At 43.5% G+C, this 22,362-nt stretch overlaps 4 protein-coding genes across 4 annotated transcripts in view; 2 read left to right on the top strand and 2 right to left on the bottom strand.

Moving 5' to 3' along the window:
* The first annotated feature begins 347 nt into the window (after window positions 1-347).
* LOC134195644 (hairy/enhancer-of-split related with YRPW motif protein 1-like) lies at window positions 348-2,091 on the top strand. Its single transcript, XM_062664706.1, has 4 exons — window positions 348-559; window positions 635-707; window positions 999-1,082; window positions 1,188-2,091. The coding sequence occupies exons 1-4, from the start codon at window positions 492-494 to the stop codon at window positions 1,887-1,889; spliced, it is 927 nt and encodes a 308-aa protein (XP_062520690.1). The 5' UTR covers window positions 348-491; the 3' UTR covers window positions 1,890-2,091.
* Window positions 2,064-15,376, bottom strand: LOC134195643 (translation initiation factor eIF-2B subunit delta-like). The gene is made up of 13 exons (XM_062664704.1): window positions 15,344-15,376; window positions 15,006-15,256; window positions 14,866-14,944; window positions 14,580-14,668; window positions 14,001-14,092; window positions 7,338-7,452; window positions 6,600-6,676; window positions 5,967-6,069; window positions 5,771-5,901; window positions 3,956-4,047; window positions 3,814-3,899; window positions 3,078-3,258; window positions 2,064-2,316 (listed from the first exon to the last, which is right to left on the bottom strand). The coding sequence occupies exons 2-13, from the start codon at window positions 15,186-15,188 to the stop codon at window positions 2,111-2,113; spliced, it is 1,434 nt and encodes a 477-aa protein (XP_062520688.1). The 5' UTR covers window positions 15,189-15,256; window positions 15,344-15,376; the 3' UTR covers window positions 2,064-2,110.
* Window positions 15,377-15,477: 101 nt separating this feature from the next.
* Window positions 15,478-19,904, top strand: LOC134195647 (transcription factor E2F2-like). Its single transcript, XM_062664708.1, has 6 exons — window positions 15,478-15,861; window positions 16,487-16,583; window positions 16,747-16,966; window positions 18,391-18,570; window positions 18,676-18,790; window positions 19,260-19,904. Exons 1-6 carry the CDS (start codon window positions 15,727-15,729, stop codon window positions 19,785-19,787), a joined length of 1,275 nt encoding a protein of 424 aa, XP_062520692.1. The 5' UTR covers window positions 15,478-15,726; the 3' UTR covers window positions 19,788-19,904.
* A 1,517-nt stretch (window positions 19,905-21,421) lies between these two features.
* LOC134195646 (dolichyl-diphosphooligosaccharide--protein glycosyltransferase subunit STT3A-like) overlaps window positions 21,422-22,362 on the bottom strand; it is a 7,337-nt gene continuing 6,396 nt past the window's right edge. Inside the window, exon 15 of the mRNA XM_062664707.1 lies at window positions 21,422-21,833. Within this exon, the coding sequence (XP_062520691.1) occupies window positions 21,499-21,833 (335 nt within the window). The 3' untranslated portion in view covers window positions 21,422-21,498. The remainder of the gene's footprint in view (window positions 21,834-22,362) is intronic.

Here is a 22,362-nt window from a genome sequence, read left to right as displayed (position 1 = left end):
GCGCACGTGCTGGTGCTGAGTGTTAATTAGGTCTAGCACTGAGGTTTCTAGGCGTCGTGGTAAGATCATGAGGCTGGATTGAGAGACTGAGGGTTTGGGAATTGTAGGATTTGTGTGGCAGTGTGAGGCATGGTGAAGCAGTAACTGGAGACCGGATGTCTTGCTGTGAACTGTCGCCTTTCCCACGGCTGCACACGTGTTGGTCGTTGCGTTGGAGTGGGCTCATTAGTGCAATTAGGTGCGTTGACCAATCGCTCGAATTTACAGTCCGTTTGCGTTGCGATACGAATCCGTTTTAATTGTCGCCTTAATCACCTCCTGCTGGGTGAGAACGCCGCGAGGCAATCGGACGTTACAAGAAGGCGCAACGAGCGTCACTTGCCATTCTCTACACAATCAGAGCTTGCGTCATTGTGGTGTTGCCACGTCTTGACCCACTCGGACTCGATCCCTCTCTCTCTCTCTCTCTTGGAGCCAAGCGAAAAGTGAAGATGAAACGCAGCCATTCCGAATCGGGGAGTGATCTTGAGGAGTCGGTTGATGGAGCCAAGGATGCCAGGTAGGGGGTTGATGCTCGTGATATGTAGGCGCGTGTGCTGATGCAGTGGGTGATGATCATCATGGCTATTGACAGTGAAGCTGCAGACACGGCCGGTGCTGACGATGAGCTGAGCGAGCATCAGACATCGAGGAAGAAACGGCGCGGAGTAAGTATGAAGTGATGTGCACGCATCTCGGGGTGTAGCTCTCCTCGAGGGCTGCACACCCGTCGTTCTTCCATCTAGCATTGCCGTACGCGACTCCTCTCGTGTTTGCGCGCGTTTCTGCGATATGCTCGCTCCGACACGAGCTGCGCACACGTCGACCAACGTTCGACCGACCGTCGACCGCCGGTCTGACCATCTTCCAACCTTCATCTCTGACACTCCTATGACCCTGACCCTCATCTCTGACCCTTATCCTCATCTCTGATCCTCATTGCTCTCTCCTCCTTCTAGATCATTGAGAAGCGACGCCGAGATCGCATCAACAACAGTCTCAACGAGCTGCGCCGCCTCGTGCCAGCGGCCTACGAGAAGCAGGTGAGCGTTGCGCTCGAGTTGCATGACTCTTTGTTGCCATTCCGCGGGTGGCCCGCCCGCTAAACGCTCCTGATGTGTTTGTGTTTGTGTTTGCGCGCCGTGCAGGGATCTGCAAAGCTCGAGAAGGCGGAGATACTGCAGATGACCGTCGAACATCTGAAGATGCTGCATCAGGGCAAGCTGGAGGGAAAGGCGGTCCGATCGGGTGACGCCCAGTTCCCCGAGAGTCAGTGCTTCGACTATCGATCGCTCGGATTCCGCGAGTGTGCTGCAGAAGTGGCGCGCTATTTGACGTCAGTCGAAGGACTCGACATGCACGACCCGCTGCGCATGCGGCTCATGCAGCATCTGCAAGCGTATTTTGCGCAGAGAGAGGCGCTGGCGGCTGCCCAAGTGGCCGCGCAAGCTGTCATGCATCCGGGACCTCCGTGGCACCAGGGTCGGTCCCCGCCCAATTTGCACGTGTCGTCGCCCTATGGAATGAGTGCAATCACGAGAGGCACGCCGGTTCTACCTGGAGTTCCTCCAACGTCTCTGTATCCCTATTTGCAGCAGGGAGCAACACCCGTGGGATCAACTCTCAAATCCGAGTCGAATCTAGGAGCTCTGGTATCATCATCAGCGCCAACAGTACGGCCACACAGTTCTGTGCCATCGACAGTGGGGTCAGCTACTCCACAGTTTAAACTCTCAGACTTGCCCTACGTGCCTGGTTCCTTTCCACCCCAACCGCGGCAGCCGACGCCATCAGGAGCAGCAGTCGTGAAGTCGCCATATTTGGGATGGGGAGGAGAACTTGTATTCTGACGTCATTGACACCAACAACTGGAAGCTTTCTAAGTCGATTGCTTTCATGCTCTAGGTTGCCTCCTGCAGTGCAGGAATCTGTGTACTGTGTTCCAAGCTTGTTATGACGTAAGCAAACACTTATTTTATTACCAAGAGTGTCTACCTACACAAACACTGGGAAGTTAATCACAGTTACCTCTAAATTTGTATTATAAACAAAGCTACTGTGTGTGTGGTCATTATGGTGTGCATGATTTGACTCTTAGCACTACAGGTACGGAAGTGCATGGGATCATACCAACTTCGGTGATCACCATGGTGATAAAATCTGGCGGAGTAACGTCGTAGACTAAATTCAGTACATTGAGTTGTTGGATGTCGCGCCAGTCTTCCAGTCCACAACTCTTGCCTTTCGACCGGGAACCGGCTAGGTCTTCGGGATCACCTGATCACCAATCAACATCAATAAATCTATACATCTATATCTATATCTCTACAAATATGTAAAGCCCGGGTCTTATTTGTTTGTTCGCCTACTACCTCACACTTTCATTGTCATCATTGTTAGAGGGCCATCGGAGCCGCAGGGACCAAGGGGTCTTGGTCCCCACATTTCACAAGTACACATCTGCCAACGTTGTATGGTATAGGTGATTCATTAGCTAATTTGTATAGCGAGGCATGGCTGATCTTAGTTTACAGTAGCAAAACTCATAATTCTGTAGATATATACAATTATGCGAAACATAGGTGGCTACTGTCTTTGTGCGCATGTGCAATTGAGTATTAATCACAAAGGTTAACACGTGTTACCTGACCACGCCCATTAGTGTGCGCTAGGCCCTTTCTATCAGCTTCCGACGGGTTTGAATTAACCGCATTCTCCAGTCATGCTTGCCAAATGAAAAGTAACGTAAAGATAGTAGTTTTGAATTCAACAAGTGAGTTTCATTTTGGTGGTCGACATGCGAGTGTAAAAGCCTTTCTTCTATCCAACATCGATCTGATGTATTACAGTAACAATAAGGGAGAACGTGCAACTAATGACAGGATTGTTACAATTCGTTCCGCAAGTGCCTAACGTAACGTTCTAGCTGATTTTGTATAATAAAACCAACGAATATTTTATTCTTCCCTCCCATGCCATTGGAACATCACCCACATCGAAGTTACCATGACAACCAGCATGACAACAGATACACTCACCTAGTTCGTTGAAAACAAACGAGTCTGTCTGAACTCGGTCACAACATTTGTATGTTTCACAGCAGACTAGGACGGGTACGTTGTAGGAGCTGGCCACTAGGGCGACCATAGATGTTCCAACACGTGACATCACGTAGCCGTTTGCAAGGAGAGCATGTGCACCGAGGAACACTTTGGAAACCTTAAATGCAAGTCACACAGCTACGGTACAAAAGACATATACAGCAATCAAACACACAGACAAGCAAGATGGCAGGCAGACAGACAGAGGTATACAAGCAAACAGACGACAAACAAAACAAACACATACAACAAACAGACAGGTACATAAAAAGACAGACATAGAGACAGACAGCCGACAGACAAACGGACAGACGGATAGACAGATAGATAGACACACAGACAGATAGACAGACAGATAGACATACAGATAGATACACAGAGAGAAAGACAGACAAATAGACAGACAGACAGATAGACAAACAGACAGACAGACAGATAGACAAACAGACAGACAGACAGAAAGAAAGATACACAAACAGACATATACAAACAAACAGATAGACAGAGAAAGAGACAGCAGACAGATAGACAAACAGATAGATAAACAGATAGACAAACAAATAAACAGACAGACAGACAGACAGACAAACCAACAGATACACCGACAAACAGCCAGACAAACAAATAAAATACATAAAGACAGAAACACTAGCCACAAACACACATTACCTACCTCCTTCATCACGTAAGACAAAGCATTGAGCAAGATATACGAACACGGTATTCCGTGTTGTACGAGTCGTCTCATACATTCCCGACCTACAACCAAAGAATAACAAACACAAAATACAGAAATAGACAAAACAATGAAAGACCTTCCATCTTGGGCCGTGAATCCACAACAATTACTCTAAACTTCTTCCTTGCATTGTGAGCATCCTTCAACACTTTAATCACAATCGACGAACTACACAAAAACGAGAAACTATACGAAGCCTGACACCAAAGACAAAATACAACAAATTAAATAAATGGCTCTCTTTAACACCATCAAGTGGGTCGTTTAAAATTATCGGCAATTTCATGAGCATACAAACGCATGCTAGGGGAGGGGTTACAGCCACTGTAGTCGCTTATAAGATGTTGATCAATAGCAAATGGCTTGTGCTAATTTCTCTGGCTTCCATGGCCGGAATTGCATCATGCATTGTTCCCATGCTAGTCACGCATATGTACAGGATTCACAAACATGTCTGACCGCAGCAGCCTAGACCGGTTTCGTTCTAACAACATCAGCTGTCCATAAAGAGCCAAGCTGTCTCTACCACAACTTTCTCAATGTTTCGACTTTGTCCACTTGAATGCCTGGAAACCTCAAGCTGCCATCATTCGATCAAATCAACTGGAATAGAAGAAGAACTGTACATATCAATGCAGAAGCATTGAAGACCACACGTCAACACTCTAATAGATGGAACCATGGTCAAGATATTGAATTGTGCATCAACAATATTGCATACGCTTTGGAGAGGGGGAGGGGCTTCAAGAAAGGATGCGGTTGTATGCTCGTGAAATTGTCGATAATTTTGTACGACCCCTAACACCATCAAGTGGTTAACAACAGTAATAAACAGAAGGACATTCCAACAATGTCGACGACTGCTTCATACTTTGTTTAGAAAACAACTTAAATGTATCCCGTCAAGTTGCCAAACATTGAGAAACCAGAACAATAACTTTCAGGATAGTTTTAAGAGGAAAAGACATACAAGTAGGTACAAATCGTACGGCTGAATCCATAGACAAGCAAACCGGCACACAAACAGTTGAACAAGTAGACCATTGGATATCTAAAGTCAATCAGCTGTGTATACACTCAAACCTCCCTAATCCGGACCTTCAAGATCCGGACATTTTTACCCAGGATATTACATCTTGGGGCTCCGAGGGTGGGCACTTTGGCAAGCAACTCCCCGTATAAACACTCAATCCTCAAGCCTGTCTTGACTATCACGTGCCAGTGTGTAGGAGAATGCGTATGTAACGTATGTAACTATAGTACAAAGTAAATATATACATTACAGTGTAGTACTAGTGTGTACTGTACACGCATACTGTATGCAGACCCGGTATGACGTTCACCAAACCTCACATTATAATGGTCTGGAATTTCAAGGATATCACGCTCATTAGCTACATGTATCTCTATCTTCCGGACAATTCTAGAATCCGGACAGCGGCTGGTCCCATACTGTCCGGATTAGGAAGGTTTGAATGTACATTCAAATGTCGTAAAAGCAACAACGGTACATAGTGACACTACAGTGTGGGAACAACAACATCCATATGCAGGGTTTGTGCTACGCATCCCGGAACCGGGCTAAGAAAATGGGTGTAGCCACTTTAGGTGTAAGACATGATTGCTACATGCTATTCTTTGACACCTTGTGAGCAACAAATCTTGAACATACTACTCTCCCCTAGGGTTAGTTCTCGTAGTAATGTTAATGTTGCAAACAACTGCAACTGATATCGTTACTTCAACTATTTAATGTCACATTTCAGTCACGTGACTAATTGATATTAAACCCACCCTGGTTTACTTTAAATAGAAAGCTGAGAGAAACCCTGCACATGCATTACCCTCACTCCCTCCATCTACATACCCACAATAAATAAGTTATACTCACCACGCAAACGTAAGTATCACGTCTCCGTCGCTAATCTTCGTCTGAGCGTAAGTCTGAGAAATCGCCTTGTCTGCCAGAACAATTTTCTCGTGCATGTAGCGATCAATAGTGTCCTGTAGTTGCGCTTTAGCCTATAACCAGTGGCATCACAATTTGCATGTTTTGCTTAGTTTGTTGTACACAACTGAAAAGGTACCTTTTCCTCTGGCATGTCTAGTGGTATTTGTGTTATCATCAATTTCAGCTGTTTTATGGCATTCCCCATGCCTACAGATAGTGGCCGGCACTGTGATAGAAATCTAGACATAACTGCTTTGTTAGACAGTACAAGTCATGTGGACTGAGAAGGACAAGAAAAGACGGTCTTAAACATGCCGTTTGGCACGTGCCAAATGAAAAATGTTGTGATGCTATTGTCGCTTTTCAAATAGCTTTAATAACATCTTTACTATGTTATAGTTACATGTAGACAAACAAACAGATAAAGAGACATACAGCCAGCCAGTCAGCCAGCCAGCCAGCCAGACAACCAGACAGACAGACAGACAGACGAATGAACAGACGGATGGACCTACAAATCAACAGAGACAGCCAGATAAACAGACAAACAAACACATAAACAGACAAACAAACAGACAGACAAACAAACAGACAGACACACAAACAAGCAGACAGACACACAAACAGAGATAAACAGACAGACATGCAAACAGACAAACAGGCAGACAAACAGACAGACAGACAGACAGACAGACAAATATAACAGACAGACAGACAGACAGACAGACAAACAAACAGACAGACAATAAATTGTCACTGTTCTTCTTACGTTATGTATGGCTTGATCTTATTATCCAGATCTCTAGACAACGCCTTGTCCACTGGTGTCTCGTAGTCTTTCACAACCTAAATACAAGATGACACTGCCATACAGTTGACCAATTGCACATTTGCTGTCCAATGACATCCATGCAAAACAAGTCAGTCAAACAGCCCGGCCTATTAATTTGCTGGCATGTCAGTTGATCATTCTATGACTCGAGAGTGACTAACACCGTATAAGAAGGTCCGTATTTCTTCGAATAGTAGCCGCACTCGAATAGAAGTCACCCTCGTTTAGAAACCACAGCTGAAGAGACTTGTTGGCCGCCCTCAAATTGAGGCCGCACTAGTCTGCAAAGTTACTGGCCACGCCCATATCACATGCTTTTGATGCTTCCGTATCAATCCCATCCTATTAGGCGTACTCGTTTATCAATTACATTTTATCAATACGACTTACAGCAACATGTATCTGGAAGGTATCATATTATGGTACCATCATAATAGTCGTGGCATTTACAGCTAAACCTGCCGCAGTTGGCACCTTCCAAAGTGTCCAATTATGTCAACAGAAAGAAATGTGATGTTCAAGTACCAACATGTCATGGTGTGAAGTAGAGACTTAGAAATAGAGGCCGCCCTCGAATACAAGCCACCCTCATTTAGAGGCCTCAGTTCCGTAACCTTGTTAAAAATAGAGGCCGCGGCCACTATTGGAAGAAATACGGTATGTTGAAAAACTCACTTGTTGGAAAGCACCGAGAAGACCGAAACATCTTGCGTTGGATCCACAAATTTTGCCATCAGCATACTGCAAGCCAAGCTTCAATATGGCAGGATGAATTCCACCGGATGCAAAACTAAACCGTACAAAGAAAGATGATTAACCAAGAAGAAACACCATCAGACAATAGTAAGACCCAATGCCCTTGCAACAATACAGCAAAGAAATGATTTGTTTGAAATAATATAATGATGGCTCACAGTGAGACGTCAAGTTTGTGTTCACACACATGTACACACACACACACACACACACACACACACACACACACACACACACACACACACACACACACACACACACCTTGAAACCAATATATATATATATATATATATATATATATATATATATATATATATATACATATAGGACTCCAAGGCTAAGACGGCGGATGCCACGTTTCGCGTTAGTCCGAGGTTTTTGCTGTATTGTGCTAAAGCCCGCATCTTTGGCATTACGTTTGACCCAAACAACTTGTATTAGCAATGTGTGTGATGGCTGCTGAGTCTCTTTGCGCTATGTTAGAAGATTCATATGGCGAAAATTCTGACGACGATGATGACCGGTTTTCAAAGCACAACAGACCTGGTTTTGGTTCTGGTTCAATTAGTTGTCTGCTCTGTGACAAAGTTCTCCCCAATGACTCAGCTCGTTGGCAACATATCAATATGAAACACGTTACTAGACAATTGTTTCCGACTGCTAGCTTTCTCGAGAATAATGAATGGACTGTTTGCTGTACCTGTGGTTTTCTTTACTCCCGACATTGGAAATTCTGCCGCCGAATTCAAGGAGCTGGGAGACCACGTTGTAGAGGTTTAATGGTTCATCCAGGTGCGTCCAAGTGGCTATCTAACCTGCTTTCATGTCAGAAGAGGCAGGAAGAAACTCAGTCGAGTTCGGTGGAAACAACAAACCATGAAATGTCATTTTCATCTTATCTGCCTTCTTCTGTGGGTGTCGACAGGGTATTATCTCCTATCATGTGTGAGGATGTTGGATTAGAAGGAGTGAGAGCAGCACACAACCTTGGCTGCTCTAGTAATGTTTGTGAATCTGAGATTTTTGTTGCGTTTATGGAGGAAGTTATATCAATGCCAGTCAATACTGTTTGCCATATACCACAAAGTGTTCGCCCCCTACTTGCCCAAGTATTATCATCAGAGTTGAAACATGCTTGTTATGATGGTCTGTGGGGATTCGCGCGATTACATATGTTTGCTAATGCAGTCTTACGTTCCCCTCCTCGGGGTGGAAAGAGAAAAAGATATGTGGTAAGCGCTTTGTTGAAATCACGTCTGCAGCAATGGCCAAATGGATGCCTGTGTCATTGTGGGAGGAAGTACAAAGTGAAGCTGGACAGCAGTCCAAGTCCACAAGCTATGTTAATACAGACAGGTCACTGCAGCAAAGTAATGCTAGACGTGCTACTTTCTTAGCAAGAGAAGGTCGATATGGTGATGCCGCACGGTCTTTACAGTCACAAGGATGTGCATCTGAAGATGACAGCAACGCATTGCAAGATTTGATAAATCGCCATCCTCTTCACCCACTACCCAGTTGGTCTGATGAATTACCGCCTGCTTTATGTGCCACTGCTTCCCATGTGCTTGAGTCATTAAAAGGTTTTCCTCTTGGGAGCAGCCCAGGTTTCTCCAAACTTCGCCCTCAGCACCTCCTGGATGCTATTGTAGGTACGTGTACACCAGCAGCCCAAGAATGCCTTGACAGGTTAACTCAGTGGATAAATGTGGCTGTTTCCGGGAAAATGGATCGTTGTATTGCCCCGTTTATGACAGGAGCTCCGTTGACTGCTCTTTGCAAAAAGGGAGGCCAAGGAGTCCATCCCATCGCTGTAGGTGAAACTCTACGACGTTTGGTTAGCCGGGTTTGCTCCTTGGTTGTAAGGTCAAAGCTGCCCGACATTCTTCTTCCCTATGGCCAAGTGGGAACTGGCACCAAGTCTGGTATGGAGGCAGCAATCCACCTTTTGTCTAAGTTCATTGATGATCATGGTCAAAATCCAAGTCTTTGTTGCATAAAGATAGACATGTCCAATGCTTTCAACAACTGTTTTAGAGACTCTTTTCTGCTCCGTCTTCGGAAAGAACTTCCTGAAATATATTCTTGGGCACTGTGGTGCTACCACTCTAAGGGAGAGCTTCGTTTTGGAAACCATCGCCTTCAATCATCAGGCAAAGTTCAACAAGGTGACCCTTTGGGGCCTCTTCTATTTTCACTTGTGGTTTTAGAATTGATGGATGACATAAGGTCAGCTGGAAAAGTTCCACTTCAACTTTGGTATCTTGATGATGGTACGTTCATTGGACCTCGACCTGAAATTGCTCAACTTTTCCATCTTCTGCAGTCTAGAGGTCCTTCCTTTGGCCTTCTTTTGCATCCCACCAAATGTGAAGTGTTCTGGCCTTCTGAAGATCAAAAATTTTCGGAATTTCCTTCTGAGGTTCAACGTGTTGATGGGTCAGTGGGTGGTGTAGAGTTTCTTGGATCTCCTGTCTTTGGATCAGAAGAGTACTACTGTGGCCACATCGCTAAACGTGTAGACAAAGTCCTTCAATGTCAGGAGAAATTATTGGATATGGATGATCCCCAGATACAGCTGCTACTACTACGATCTTGTCTATCCTCTTGCAAGATCAATAATTTGCTGAGAACAGTTCCACCAAACAAAGGTATCCAGCAACCGGCCAAATTTGATTCAAACCTAGGGGTATGTCTTGATGCCATCATTCGATGTTCCACCTCAGACATGTCTTGGTTGCAGGCTTCATTGCCTGTTTGTCAAGGGGGACTAGGACTACGAGAGGCGGTGAGAATGTCCTCTTCTGCATTCATTGGCAGCTGTAACTCCGTTCGGTCGTAATGTTCTCGTCTTCTACCAACTACGCCACTTCTGGAGGAGTCAGTGCCCAATAGTAATTATTCGTCGCCTGACTTTAGTTCTTTTCCTGGAGAGTCTGCTGCTAAGGATCATATTCGAAGTCTTGTGCCTGACTCGTTTGACACCATTGATCTTACCTCGAGTAGTCAACGCGACCTACAATGTCTCCTGGACACCAAGCCTTCAACAACCATCTTAGAGAAAGCAAGTTTGAGAGATCGTGCTCGACTAAACACGATATCTGCTCCTCACGCTGGAGCATGGCTAAGGGCAATACCCAACCCCAATCTCAGCCTTGCCATGCCCCAGAGGGAGTTCATAATCGCTGTTCGCACATGGTTGGGGATACCTTTCTTCCCACCTCCTCCAAGCTCAAAGCGTTGTTTTTGTGGACAGGTTTTAGACAGTTATGGGGACCATCTACTGGGTTGCGGAGAGGAAAACTGGAGAAATAGACGACACAACGCTCTTGCTGACGTAGTATTTGAAGCACTATTATCTGATAATGCCAATTGTCGTTGTGAACAACGGCTTTGTGGTGACTCGAATGCAAGACCAGGAGATGTATACCATCCAGATTTTGAGAGAGCGCAACCGACTTACTTTGACATCCCAATAAGAATTTCTCTCCAACCAACATATATGGTAAAGGCAGCTTGTCAAGCAGGGGTTGCGGCAGAAGCTGGAGAAAGAGAGAAAGACAGCTCATACAAAGACATTGTTAGTGAGAATGGAGGTGTGTTTTATCCACTAGTTGTTGAAAGTCTGGGCTTGTGGTCGCCGTCTAGTCTCCAGATTTTAAAATCAATCTGCAGAAGAACAACATTCCACAGTCACCTCACAATGAGCCAGGCCACGTCCTATTTGCACCAACAGCTTTCTATTACACTCTGGTTGTATAATGCAAAGATAATTCTAGAGAGATTGTCTATAGATTGCTCTGATGACGTTCTAGACTATTTGTAGAGTGGGGGGTTTGGGTTGGTTTGGGTTAGTTTTTAAAAAGTGCATATATATATATACAGATACTTAGTCAGACTGTCTACTCTACAAACAAGGCATTATTATTTTATTATCATTATTATTCAATATAATCTGATGCACACTAAATACACACACACACACACACACACACACACACACACACACACACACACACACACACACACACACACACACACACACACACACACACACACACAATAAACACTCATACAATGCTTGTATAGTCTAGTCAGTTAGTATACAGTGATAAGTGTGTAACGATGTGCACAGTAATGAGTTGCTTCTGAATGCCTCAGACTCCAAAATTAAGCAATTACTTAATTGTCAATAAGATTATTTATTAGCAACTGTTTCTAATTTAACTAAATATAGGCAAACGCGCAACTATTATTATCACTAGAGTTAGAAAGAGTGCTCATCAAGTTGTCCTTGATGCCTTCAGGCTGGTTCACAATATTGACGCTGACACTCAGCTGAGCATCAACATCAAAGACACCGCCTTGACGCAGGCGGCATCCTTTGATGTTGATGCTGACGCCAACACTGAAATAGGATTCATTTCTATTCCAGCGTCAGCATCAGTGTCAACGTCGGCATCAGCGTCAATACTGTGAACCAGGCTTAACTAAGTTCATGTGACAACCAATATTCCAACGAGGTTACCAACCTGATGACTAAAGTCACTCAAGTTATGGTGGACCCAATAATTTTTTGTTTCTATGCTGTAGAGTAGAATAGTGGAATTACTCAGGTCAGACTGAGAAAGACACCTCTGAAGTCCTGGGATTTCATTTACTTACCAGAACAATCAGTATCATTATTTGATATCAACTAGTAAATGAAGCTGCGTTTACACCGTCGCTTCAGAGCTACAAGAGTGTTGTGTGTGTGTGCACGCGCATGTGTGTCAATGTGTGTGTAGTTGTGTGTATGTGTGTGTGTGTGTGTGTGTGTGTGTGTGTGTGTCAATGTGTGTGTGTAGTTGTGTGTGTGTGTGTGTGTGTGTGTGTGTGTGTGTGTGTGTGTGTGTGTAGTTGTGTGTGTGTGAGTGTGTGTGTGTGTGTGTGTGTGTGTGTGTGTGTGTGTGTGTGTGTGTGTGTGTGTGTGTGTGTGTTTATTGTGAATATCAATGTAACTTTTATTAATTTTTGTCTATTTATTGAGATTATCATTATTATTTTTAATCACATCGGCGCATCTCTGGATTTTCAAAGAATTATACATTCTAGCAAACAAGCTAATGATCAATTAATTAACTAAATATCATCACTGTCCCACACTACACTTCGAATTCAGTACATGCAAATGCGTGACAGCTACGTCTCTTGCACGGAGCGAGCTTGCTATCCACATTATTTCTCAATTCTGCATGTAGCGTTCTTGCTTGCATCACTTGAGGTGGACACAATTATCATGCTTTCGTTGAGCCATTGCTATCATCTCTCATTCCATTAAAATTAATTCGCCGTAGCTAGAGATCAATGTATGTGCAAGGAAATAGTACGAAGCAACATGTATGTGTAGCGACTGGATCCAGAGGAAAGCATGCAACGCAACGTTTCCTACGAATCTTTCTTGCAAGACGACGTCGATCGTTCATCATCAGTCCTACTTACACCTGTAAATATATTCTTGGACGGAGCAGAATTGTTATCCACGTTATTTCTTTTCTGTAGTGCTCGATCTTGCATCACTGGCAGTTAACTACTGAGGTGGACGAGATTATCATGCTTTCGTTGAGCCGTACGTTGCTAGCATCTTTCGTTCTGATGATAATTCGTCGTAGCTAGATAGATAAATATTGATCTCGTATGTCTCCTAGAAATACTGTGAAGCGACGTGTAGTGACCGAATCCAAAAGAAAGCAGCGTTAATGTTTCCTACGAATCTTTCTTGCAAGACGCCGCTGATCGTTCATCATCAGTACTACTTACAGCTAAAACATATTGCTCTTGAAGATCGCGGATGACATGTTGGTCTTGCGCAACAATACACATGCATGGTCCTATGGGACCTTCGCTTGGCTTCTTGAAGAACGATGAATTCGTTTGTTTGCGATTAATTCTTCTGTAAAAAAAAGTAACAGACGCGTACAACTCTAGTCTGAACTTTACTCTGCGCTTCTCGGTTTGACGACAGTTTAATTAACGTTTTTACTATGGATATGACTTTTCTGTCATAGTGCGCGGGATTGTTACGTCACTCATTGTTTGTATCACAAAGGACTGCTGATTGGCTCAACAAATTCCCAAGAGTGATTCACACCGATATGCTATTGTTACGTCACCTACGTTTCGCATCCCAAAACGATTGCTGATTGGCTCGACAAACTCCCCAAGTGTGACACATGTTTACAAACAAACATAGGTACAAACATAGGTACATAGCGACATACCAACAGACAGACTGGAAGTCAATTCAGCCCGTTTAGAGTGAGCTTCTCGCGAAGCAGTCCACTACTTATTGTGGTGTCCTTCTTTTACGCTCGTAGCTTAATAAAATACATGTGAAAGTCCTAAACTCCTTGATGACCCAAAAATTTTGTGAGGTTGCCAAGACGACGACTACATCTGCCATAAAATTTCAAACACTGATTCATTGCTGTAGTCACGATTGCCTCTTTGAAAGCAAAATCTCAATCTGTGGCATGTGCAGTCGTCATTTACTGATGGTTGTGCAGTGTGTTGTGCATCAGTTGTGAAATGTGTTTATGATACCTGAGATGAGCCGTGAGTGAGACTTCTCGTTTGAATTGATGAAGATGAGAGAACATTTTCACCTGCTTCTGTACCTCGGTTCTAGGCGGTGCCTAGAAATACAAAAATGGAAGTCATTTGGTAATTGAAAGTCGCCAGTTACTGTGCACAAAACTGCATAGTAAATCACATGCGTGCACACACACACACACACACACACACACACACCACACCACACTCACTCACTCACACACACACACACACACACACACACACACACACACACACACACACACTCACACACCACACACACACACACACACACACACACACACACAACCACACACACACACACACACACACACCACACACCACACACACTCACTCACTCACACACACACACACACACTCACACACACACCACACACACACACACACACACACACACACACACACACAACCACACACACACACACACACACACACACACACACACACACATACACACACACACACACACACACACACACACACACACACACACACACACACACACACAGAGTAAACAAAGGCCTCAGTTACAAACAGACGAAAGATCACCTGTTGCTTTGCCAGTTTTTTCGCAACTTTGGCCTGCTGCTTCTTGTCATCCACTTGTATGTTTGAAGGCACTCTCTTTGGTGCATTACCTTACACAAAAAATTTCAACTTGTATCTCTCAGCATATAATGATTCCTATATTGTCTAATATCACACACACACACACACACACACACACACACACACACACACACACACACACACACACACACACACACACACACACACACACACACACACACATACTTTATTATTATTATTTTACTAATACTATTTTAAGTCCTACTTCCTTCCAGTGTCGTCTTCTGCTTCTTGTCTGCTGCTGCAGGTTCCTTAGCTACAGACTTCGAAGCTTTTTTGACTTCCTACGACAAGAAAAACCTAATCACACATACAGAACAAATTAAATTATTAGCAAACATTTACTCTAGCTGCTTTCTGCTCTGCTCTTCGTTCTGACTTTGATTTTCTCTTCGTTTGGCCAGACTCCCCGGACGGGGCCTCACCAGAATTAGGCTTTCCAGACGGTACATTCGCCTGTGCCTGAGCGACAGCCGCCCCTACTTCGTCGCTGCAAGTAGAATCTTTGCCTTTTTTTGATGCACTCATCAGCAAACCTCACAATCCCAAACTACCGCGCATCTTGTTAAAGTTCCCGTATAACAATCTTGTTTACTCTACAAGATGTGCTAACAATTTACTTATATTAATATTTGTTTATTTAAGTTAGAGTAAAGTCAGATTAACAAAATGGATAGCTTTACTGCATTTCCAGTATTGATTCAGGCTAATTTCTCATATCTCGTCTACTGCGCATGTTCTCAGCTGACACGCAACGGCGCCAAATTCGAAAACCCGCGCGAAACCGACTCTTCTCGCGCCGGCGCGATCACCACCTCGCTCTCTCGTTGGACGAGACATCAGCACACCACTACGTCACACTGTGACGACGACGCGTATCAGAGCGACGCCACACATACAGCAAACTGTCATCTCGCCCCATCCGTGTCGATTTCACGCTCGCAAGCGAGTGCCGCCACTGCAAATCAACAAAAAAACATTCGTCCTCATCGCATCGACGCCGGGCACGTGGACACGCCTCGAATTGCGGCATATTGTCGACATCCAGCGGATCTAGCGAGTCAGAATGATGAAGACGGCGTTTCGGACGCCGCAGACGAAAGACAATTTGGTCGACGACGCGGAGAGCGACGAGTTGGGAGACTTGAGCGACGAGTATACGCCGTGTGCTGGTCGTGCGGCTTATGCGACGCGTCCACAGGTGAGAGGGAGTGGGGAGTTTGCTCGGTTTGTTGTGTGGTGATTGTTGTGAGGGTTGGAAGTTGTGGAATTTGGGTTGTACCTAAAGGGGGCCCCCGATTTTTTGGATATGAATGATGGGGTAGAGAGGCTGGTTGTTGACGTGGTTTTCATGTTTTGGGGTCGTTTGACAGTAAGAGAATTAACTTAAATTAACACACACACACACACACACACACACACACACACACACACACACACACAAACACACACACACACCTGGAAGTGGCCATGGTGATGATGATGCCTAAGCAGTGTAATACTTCTCTAAACATTTTTTAATATTAATGAATATTAATATTTGAATTGTTACATTTTTATGAATTCTGTATCTTCAATTGTGTGTGTGTGTGTGTGTGTGTGTGTGTGTGTGTGTGTGTGTGTGTGTGTGTGTGTGTGTGTGTGTGTGTGTGTGTGTGTGTGTGTGTGTGTGTGTGTGTGTGTGTGTGTGTGTGTACTGCTTGTTGTGTATGACCAGATACATCAGTGTGTGTTGTGTATGGAAATATATTGGCCTGTTGTGTGCAGGGTATTTAGTTTCTGGTCGTGTTGTGCGTAACAGTAATGTACATGTGGCTGTCTCTTAGGCAAAGAGAAAATTGAATCTCGGTAAACAGACTAGAGATGGGTTTAAGACTCCACATGGGAGGAGAAAGAGACAGCCGTCTGTTAGTAGTCCGTATGGTAAGAATTTGGAGCTACTCATGTTGTCAGACAAACACACACACACACACACACACACACACACACACACACACACACACACACACCTTGACACATACACAACATACTAGACACACAAATGACTTACCTATGCTTGTCTGATTGTGATTCTCTATGATCACAGGACGATCTCCTGATTGTTCTCGGAATCGTTACGACACATCATTGGGCTTACTCACCAAGCGTTTTGTCACCATGATGCACGCTTCACCCGACAAGGTCATCGACCTCAATGCGGCATCCGAGAAGCTAACTGTACAAAAACGGAGAATCTACGACATCACAAACGTCCTAGAAGGAGTCGGCCTCATCAAGAAAAGAACGAAGAACAACGTCCAATGGGTGTAAGCTAATTCGTTGTGGATGCAGTTGCTAAGCATGTAGTACTATACCCTTTGAATGCAGACCAACATCCCTTGTGTTGAAAGATGCATTCCTTCAATACATAATGCCGGATTGATGGGCACCTATCCAATACAATAGAGTAAGGGCAGTCAATGTGGCATTTAGGCAGTCAGTCAGTCAATCATAGTTTTAACTTGTAGTTTGCTGTGACCGTGATTCTACTGACTTGATCTGTCATTGATAATATTTTAACTTTTAGTGTTCTGTACGTAGAAGTTTGTGGCTGTGTTCGCTCTAGGGTTTAGAACTGGGTTTGCTACTGCTTAGCATAACCAATTACAATAATCAGGTCAGTTTACGACAGGAATGTGAGTTAGAGTAGGGCTGGGTTAGTGCTGGGTTAGCGCTTGTCAAAATATTCCAGTTTATTCATATTGCGTATCACAGCAATGAATCAAAGTAGATTGCTCTACTTTGTGTTGGTCTGGCAGTTTTTCTTGAGGAAATCGAATCCACAGCATGACTTATGGAATTCTGTAGTGAAAGACGTTGTCGCATCCATAGGTTCAGGCAGCTGTTGCTGTTCTATCACACACATGTGATCTCTACACCTGGAGAAGGCACTCGAAGACGGAAAGCGGTCGGAAAACGTTTCAATTATTGTGTGGGAATTGAGTAGCGTAGCTCGAGTACATTATACAATCAGTTGCAGTCTGCTAGAGTTCACACAGCTATGACTAATTAGATGCAACTGGACAAGCTCAGCATGTGAGAACACACCTTGCGCATGATAGCACAGCAGGATGTTATGATTAATTAGCGCACTCCCCCCCCCCCCGTTTTCTAACCCTAGTATGAACATAGCCTGTGTCTAATAAACTAATAAATGATGTCTGATAGTCAAGCAGTCACTGTCACGCGGGTAGTTCATTCATTTGTATGTTCTCGTATGTTCATTCATTTGTTTGCATGTTTGTATGTTTATATGATTGTTTTTGTTTGTATGATTGTATGTTCGTATGTTTGTTTGTTTGTATGTTTGTTTGTTCATATGTTTGTATGTTTGTTTGTTTGTATGTGTGTATGTTATCTGTTCACATGTTCATATGTTTGTTTGTTCACATGTTTATATGTTTGTATGTTTGTATGTTTGTTTGTTCACATGTTCGTATGTTCATATGTTTGTATGTACATGTTCATATGTCGTATGTTTGTATGTCCCATATTCATATGTTCGTATGTCTGTATGTTCACATGTTCGTATGTTCATGTGTTCACATCGTTGTATGTTCATATGTTCATATGTTTGTATGTTTACATGTTTGTATGTTCGTATGTTTGTATGTTCACATGTTTGTATGTCCATATGTTCCTATGTTCATTCGTTCATTCTGTTCAGTTTGTTATGTTTATGTTGTTCCAGGGGACACGAAGGAGAACAAAATGAAAATGATGCCACTTCTGCTGCAGCAGAATGCAGCAGGAAGTTCACGTTGGAATCGGAATTGAACAAGATGAACACTCGAGAGGAAGAACTGGATACGTTGATCAAACAAAGCCAAGAAACCTTGAAGAAACTTACCGAAGACTCCCTCAACTCAAGATATCCTCATTACGTAGCGTTTGTCTGACCGCGTAGTCTGTCTCTGTGTTTGTCCATGTTGAACTCGAGTGAGTTGTTTGGTATTGCCCTTGACTTGAATCTCACATTGGCATTTGTGACGTATAATGACATCAGATCGATCCAGAGTTTGAGTGATCAACAGGTTATGGCCATCAAGGCACCAGCAGAGACCATGTTGGAAGTGCCGGAACCCGACGAGGTCAGAGACATGTACAAACCAATGAATACAACTGAAAAACCATCAGTCTGTCTGTCCATGTCTGTGTGTTTGTACATTCTGTCTGTCTGTCTGTTTGTCCATTCTGTCTGTCTGTCTGGCTGGCTGTCTATTTGTTTGTCTGTCTGTCTGTCTCTTCTTTGTCTGTCTGTCCATTCATGTCTTTGTCTGTTTGTCCATGTCTGTCTGTCTATCTGTTTGTGTGTCTGTTCATGTCTGTCTGTCTGTCCACGTCTGTCTGTCTGTCTCTGTCCATTTCTGTTTGTCTGTTTGTCTGTCTGTCCATCTATCTGTCCGTGTCTGTTTGTCTGTCTGTCTGTCCACTGTTTGTCTCTGTCCATGTCTGTCTGTCCATGCCTCTATGTCCATGTCTGTATGTCTGTCTAATGTTTGTACACACTTCATTCTTTAGCTGTCTGTAATTATGTGTGACACTTTTCTTTCATCTCAGGAAATTCAAATCTATTTGAAAAGCACCAACGGTCCAATCGACGTCTTCCTCTGTCCAGACAACCCGGACGACAGCGAAGCTCGACTTCTCACCGATGCCGACCCAGACACTCCTCACAACTCAATCACACAAGATTCCCCATCAGCATACAGCGACACACTAGCCGATCTCGCTCTCGTTCAAGAAGCTCTCGAGGCGAATTCCAAAACAACCGAATCCAACCCGCCAACGCCAGCAAAGATCGCCACTCTCGTTCAGAGTCTGCAATCGGGATCCGATCGGAAAGGCTTCAATTCGTTTGGTCACATGTCACCGGGAACGTGCAATCGCTCGATCCCTGGAAGTCCGATGACTCACGATCTATTTGGGATGTCTCAACCGATGTTGTCGAGTGATCTCCCTTCGAGTGGGAGCTACAACAGCGACGAGTTGAGTTTCATACAACTCGAACCGCTGAACAGCACCGACTGTTTGTTCAGTCTTGACGAACGCGAAGGCATCAGCGACTTGTTTGACATTGAAAACTGATTTCTATGCTACCCAACACTGCAGTTGAGTTGTACTACTGTATCTTTACAACACATCCACATCCATGCACGTACATACACACATACACACGCACATACATGTGCACGTACACACACATACAGACAGACATACCAACAATGTAGATAAACAGCATACGAATAGACAACATTGTGTTTGAGAATGTCATGAATTAAATGCAGTATAGTAAGCTCATAACCCAGACTACAAACAGGGTAAGTATGGCCCGTGGGTTATTCAACCATTCTAATTTTGAAATTTCAAATTTGAAACTTGATTACAAATTTTTGGTTTTTTGACACAAATATCAAATTTTTTCTCTTATCTCTTTCGTTAGGCGTATTCGTTTAGGACGATAATTTTCTGGATAAGGTACAGTTATGTTGGATAGAGTGTACCACTCGAACAGAACTTTCCGAAACGGGATAGATGAGGTGGTATCACCCCATGTGTATGTATTCTTTGTCCAGGGAGTGGGACTTAGCGTGACGTCAAGAAATGGGGAGCTAAACTTCAAGATGCTATGAGACACACCCACTTTTATTGGCTTCTAACTGACTGATTTGGTAGAATCAGTAGCAGATCCAGACTGGAAAAAAAGGGTGGTGGTATATATATATATATATATATATATATATATATATATATATATATATATATCCTCACACGAAGTTATAGTCCATAATTTTTATGACTACGCCTACAAATGATGGGGTTATAGCCCAGTCTAGCCCATGCCAAGCTACACCCTTGGTTTGTCTTGGCTGTTTCATCTACTCTTTCATCTGTTAGAACGTCTACTAACTCTTCGGAAGTTTTCTGCCCGAACAGGAGAAATCAGCTGCCATCCTTTCAGACTTTTGTGAGGACAATCCAGAATACAGTAAAACCTGTCTGATACGACCACCTACTGTTCGCACAAAATGGTCACATTAGACAGGCAGGTCTTAAAAATGGATGTTGCAATAAGATCCACCCCCTCTCTCGGGTCCCAAACAAATACACTCCTTTCCTTTCTTCTTTTCCCTTTTCTATTGTTTTTTTTTGAAATTTTTGAGCGTTTTTTTTCTTTTCTTGTGTTTTTAGGCTCGGCATCGTGGCTTTACAAATCGAACATTTAGAAAACAAGAGCAGCACAAACAGAAGCATGAAAGAGAAAACGAGAACGCCGCCTCTTTCATGCTTCTGTTTGTGCTGCTCTTGTTTTCTTAATGTTCGATTTGTAAAGCCACGATGCCGAGCCTACAAACACAACGAAAGAAAACGTTCAAAAATTTCAAAAAAATTGGAAAAAGGAAAAAGAATAAACCACCTAGTGTTTGCTTCAAAAACCAAAATTTTAAATTTTAAATTCAAAATTTCAAAGTTTACAATTAAATTTCAAAAATTTTTAATTTACAATTAATTTCAAACCAAATTTCAAATTAAAACTTAAATATTTAGAATGGCTGAATAACCCACGGACCAAGTACTTTACTATTGCCATATATCGTGGTCCTATCAGTCCTATCATCGTGATGGCTTACTTACTCACACATGCAGAGCATTTCGGCAGACACTTTCTATAGCGACGAGCGATGAACAACTCAAACTACATCAAGTGCTTCATTCAGCAATTGAGGAACGAATGTATTCAATCCATACAGTCAAGACGCCCGAAACAGTTGCAAACACTACTCTCTCTCGTTACATGTTAATTGCCTCTATTCTCACGACCCTTCACTTTGTAGATACGAACGAGCCAATGTTCAGTCGTGTACGCCTCCTCGAGCACGTCCAACTCGAAGTCCTTGTTTCCGATCTCGACATTGCGCACTCGATCGTAGCCGGTTGGCTTGCCCTGCTCAGTGTACACTTGACCAAACTTGTAGTAACACATCTTGTACATGAGGCAGTTGAGGAGGATCGGGGATCCCTCTTTGTCTACACGGAATTCGCCAGCAGGTGTGTAGTAGTCGTGCTCTTTGATGTGAGCGCCTCGATCAGTGCTGCCTCCAATTCGAACCATCCATAGAAATTTGTTGATGTCTCGAGGAAACAAGCACACGTTAGCACAGAATGATAGATACACAGATGGACAGACGAACAAACAAAATGAAAAGATGGACAAACAAACAGACAAGCGGACAGACAAACAAAAACAAACAGATGGACAGACAAATAAACAAACACATGAACAGACAAATAAACAAACACACAGACAAAGAAACAAACAAACACATGGACAGACAAACAAACAAACACATGAACAGACAAACAAACAAACACATGGACAGACAAACAAACACATGAACAGACAAACAAACACATGGACAGACAAATAAACAAACAAACAAACTGACAAACACATGGACAGACAAACAAACAAACATATGGACAGACAAAAACTGACAAACACACGAACAGAGAAAACAAACTGACAAACAGACGGACAAACAAAGAAACAGACAGACAAACAAACCGACAAACAGATGGAAAGACCAACACACCAATAGATTGTCAGACACATGGACAAACACAAACTGACAAACAGATGGACAAACAAACAAATAGACAG

This window comes from Corticium candelabrum, chromosome 20, assembly GCF_963422355.1.
Source record: "Corticium candelabrum chromosome 20, ooCorCand1.1, whole genome shotgun sequence".
NCBI classification, from domain to species: domain Eukaryota; kingdom Metazoa; phylum Porifera; class Homoscleromorpha; order Homosclerophorida; family Plakinidae; genus Corticium; species Corticium candelabrum.
This window is presented reverse-complemented; position numbering and strand designations above follow the sequence as displayed.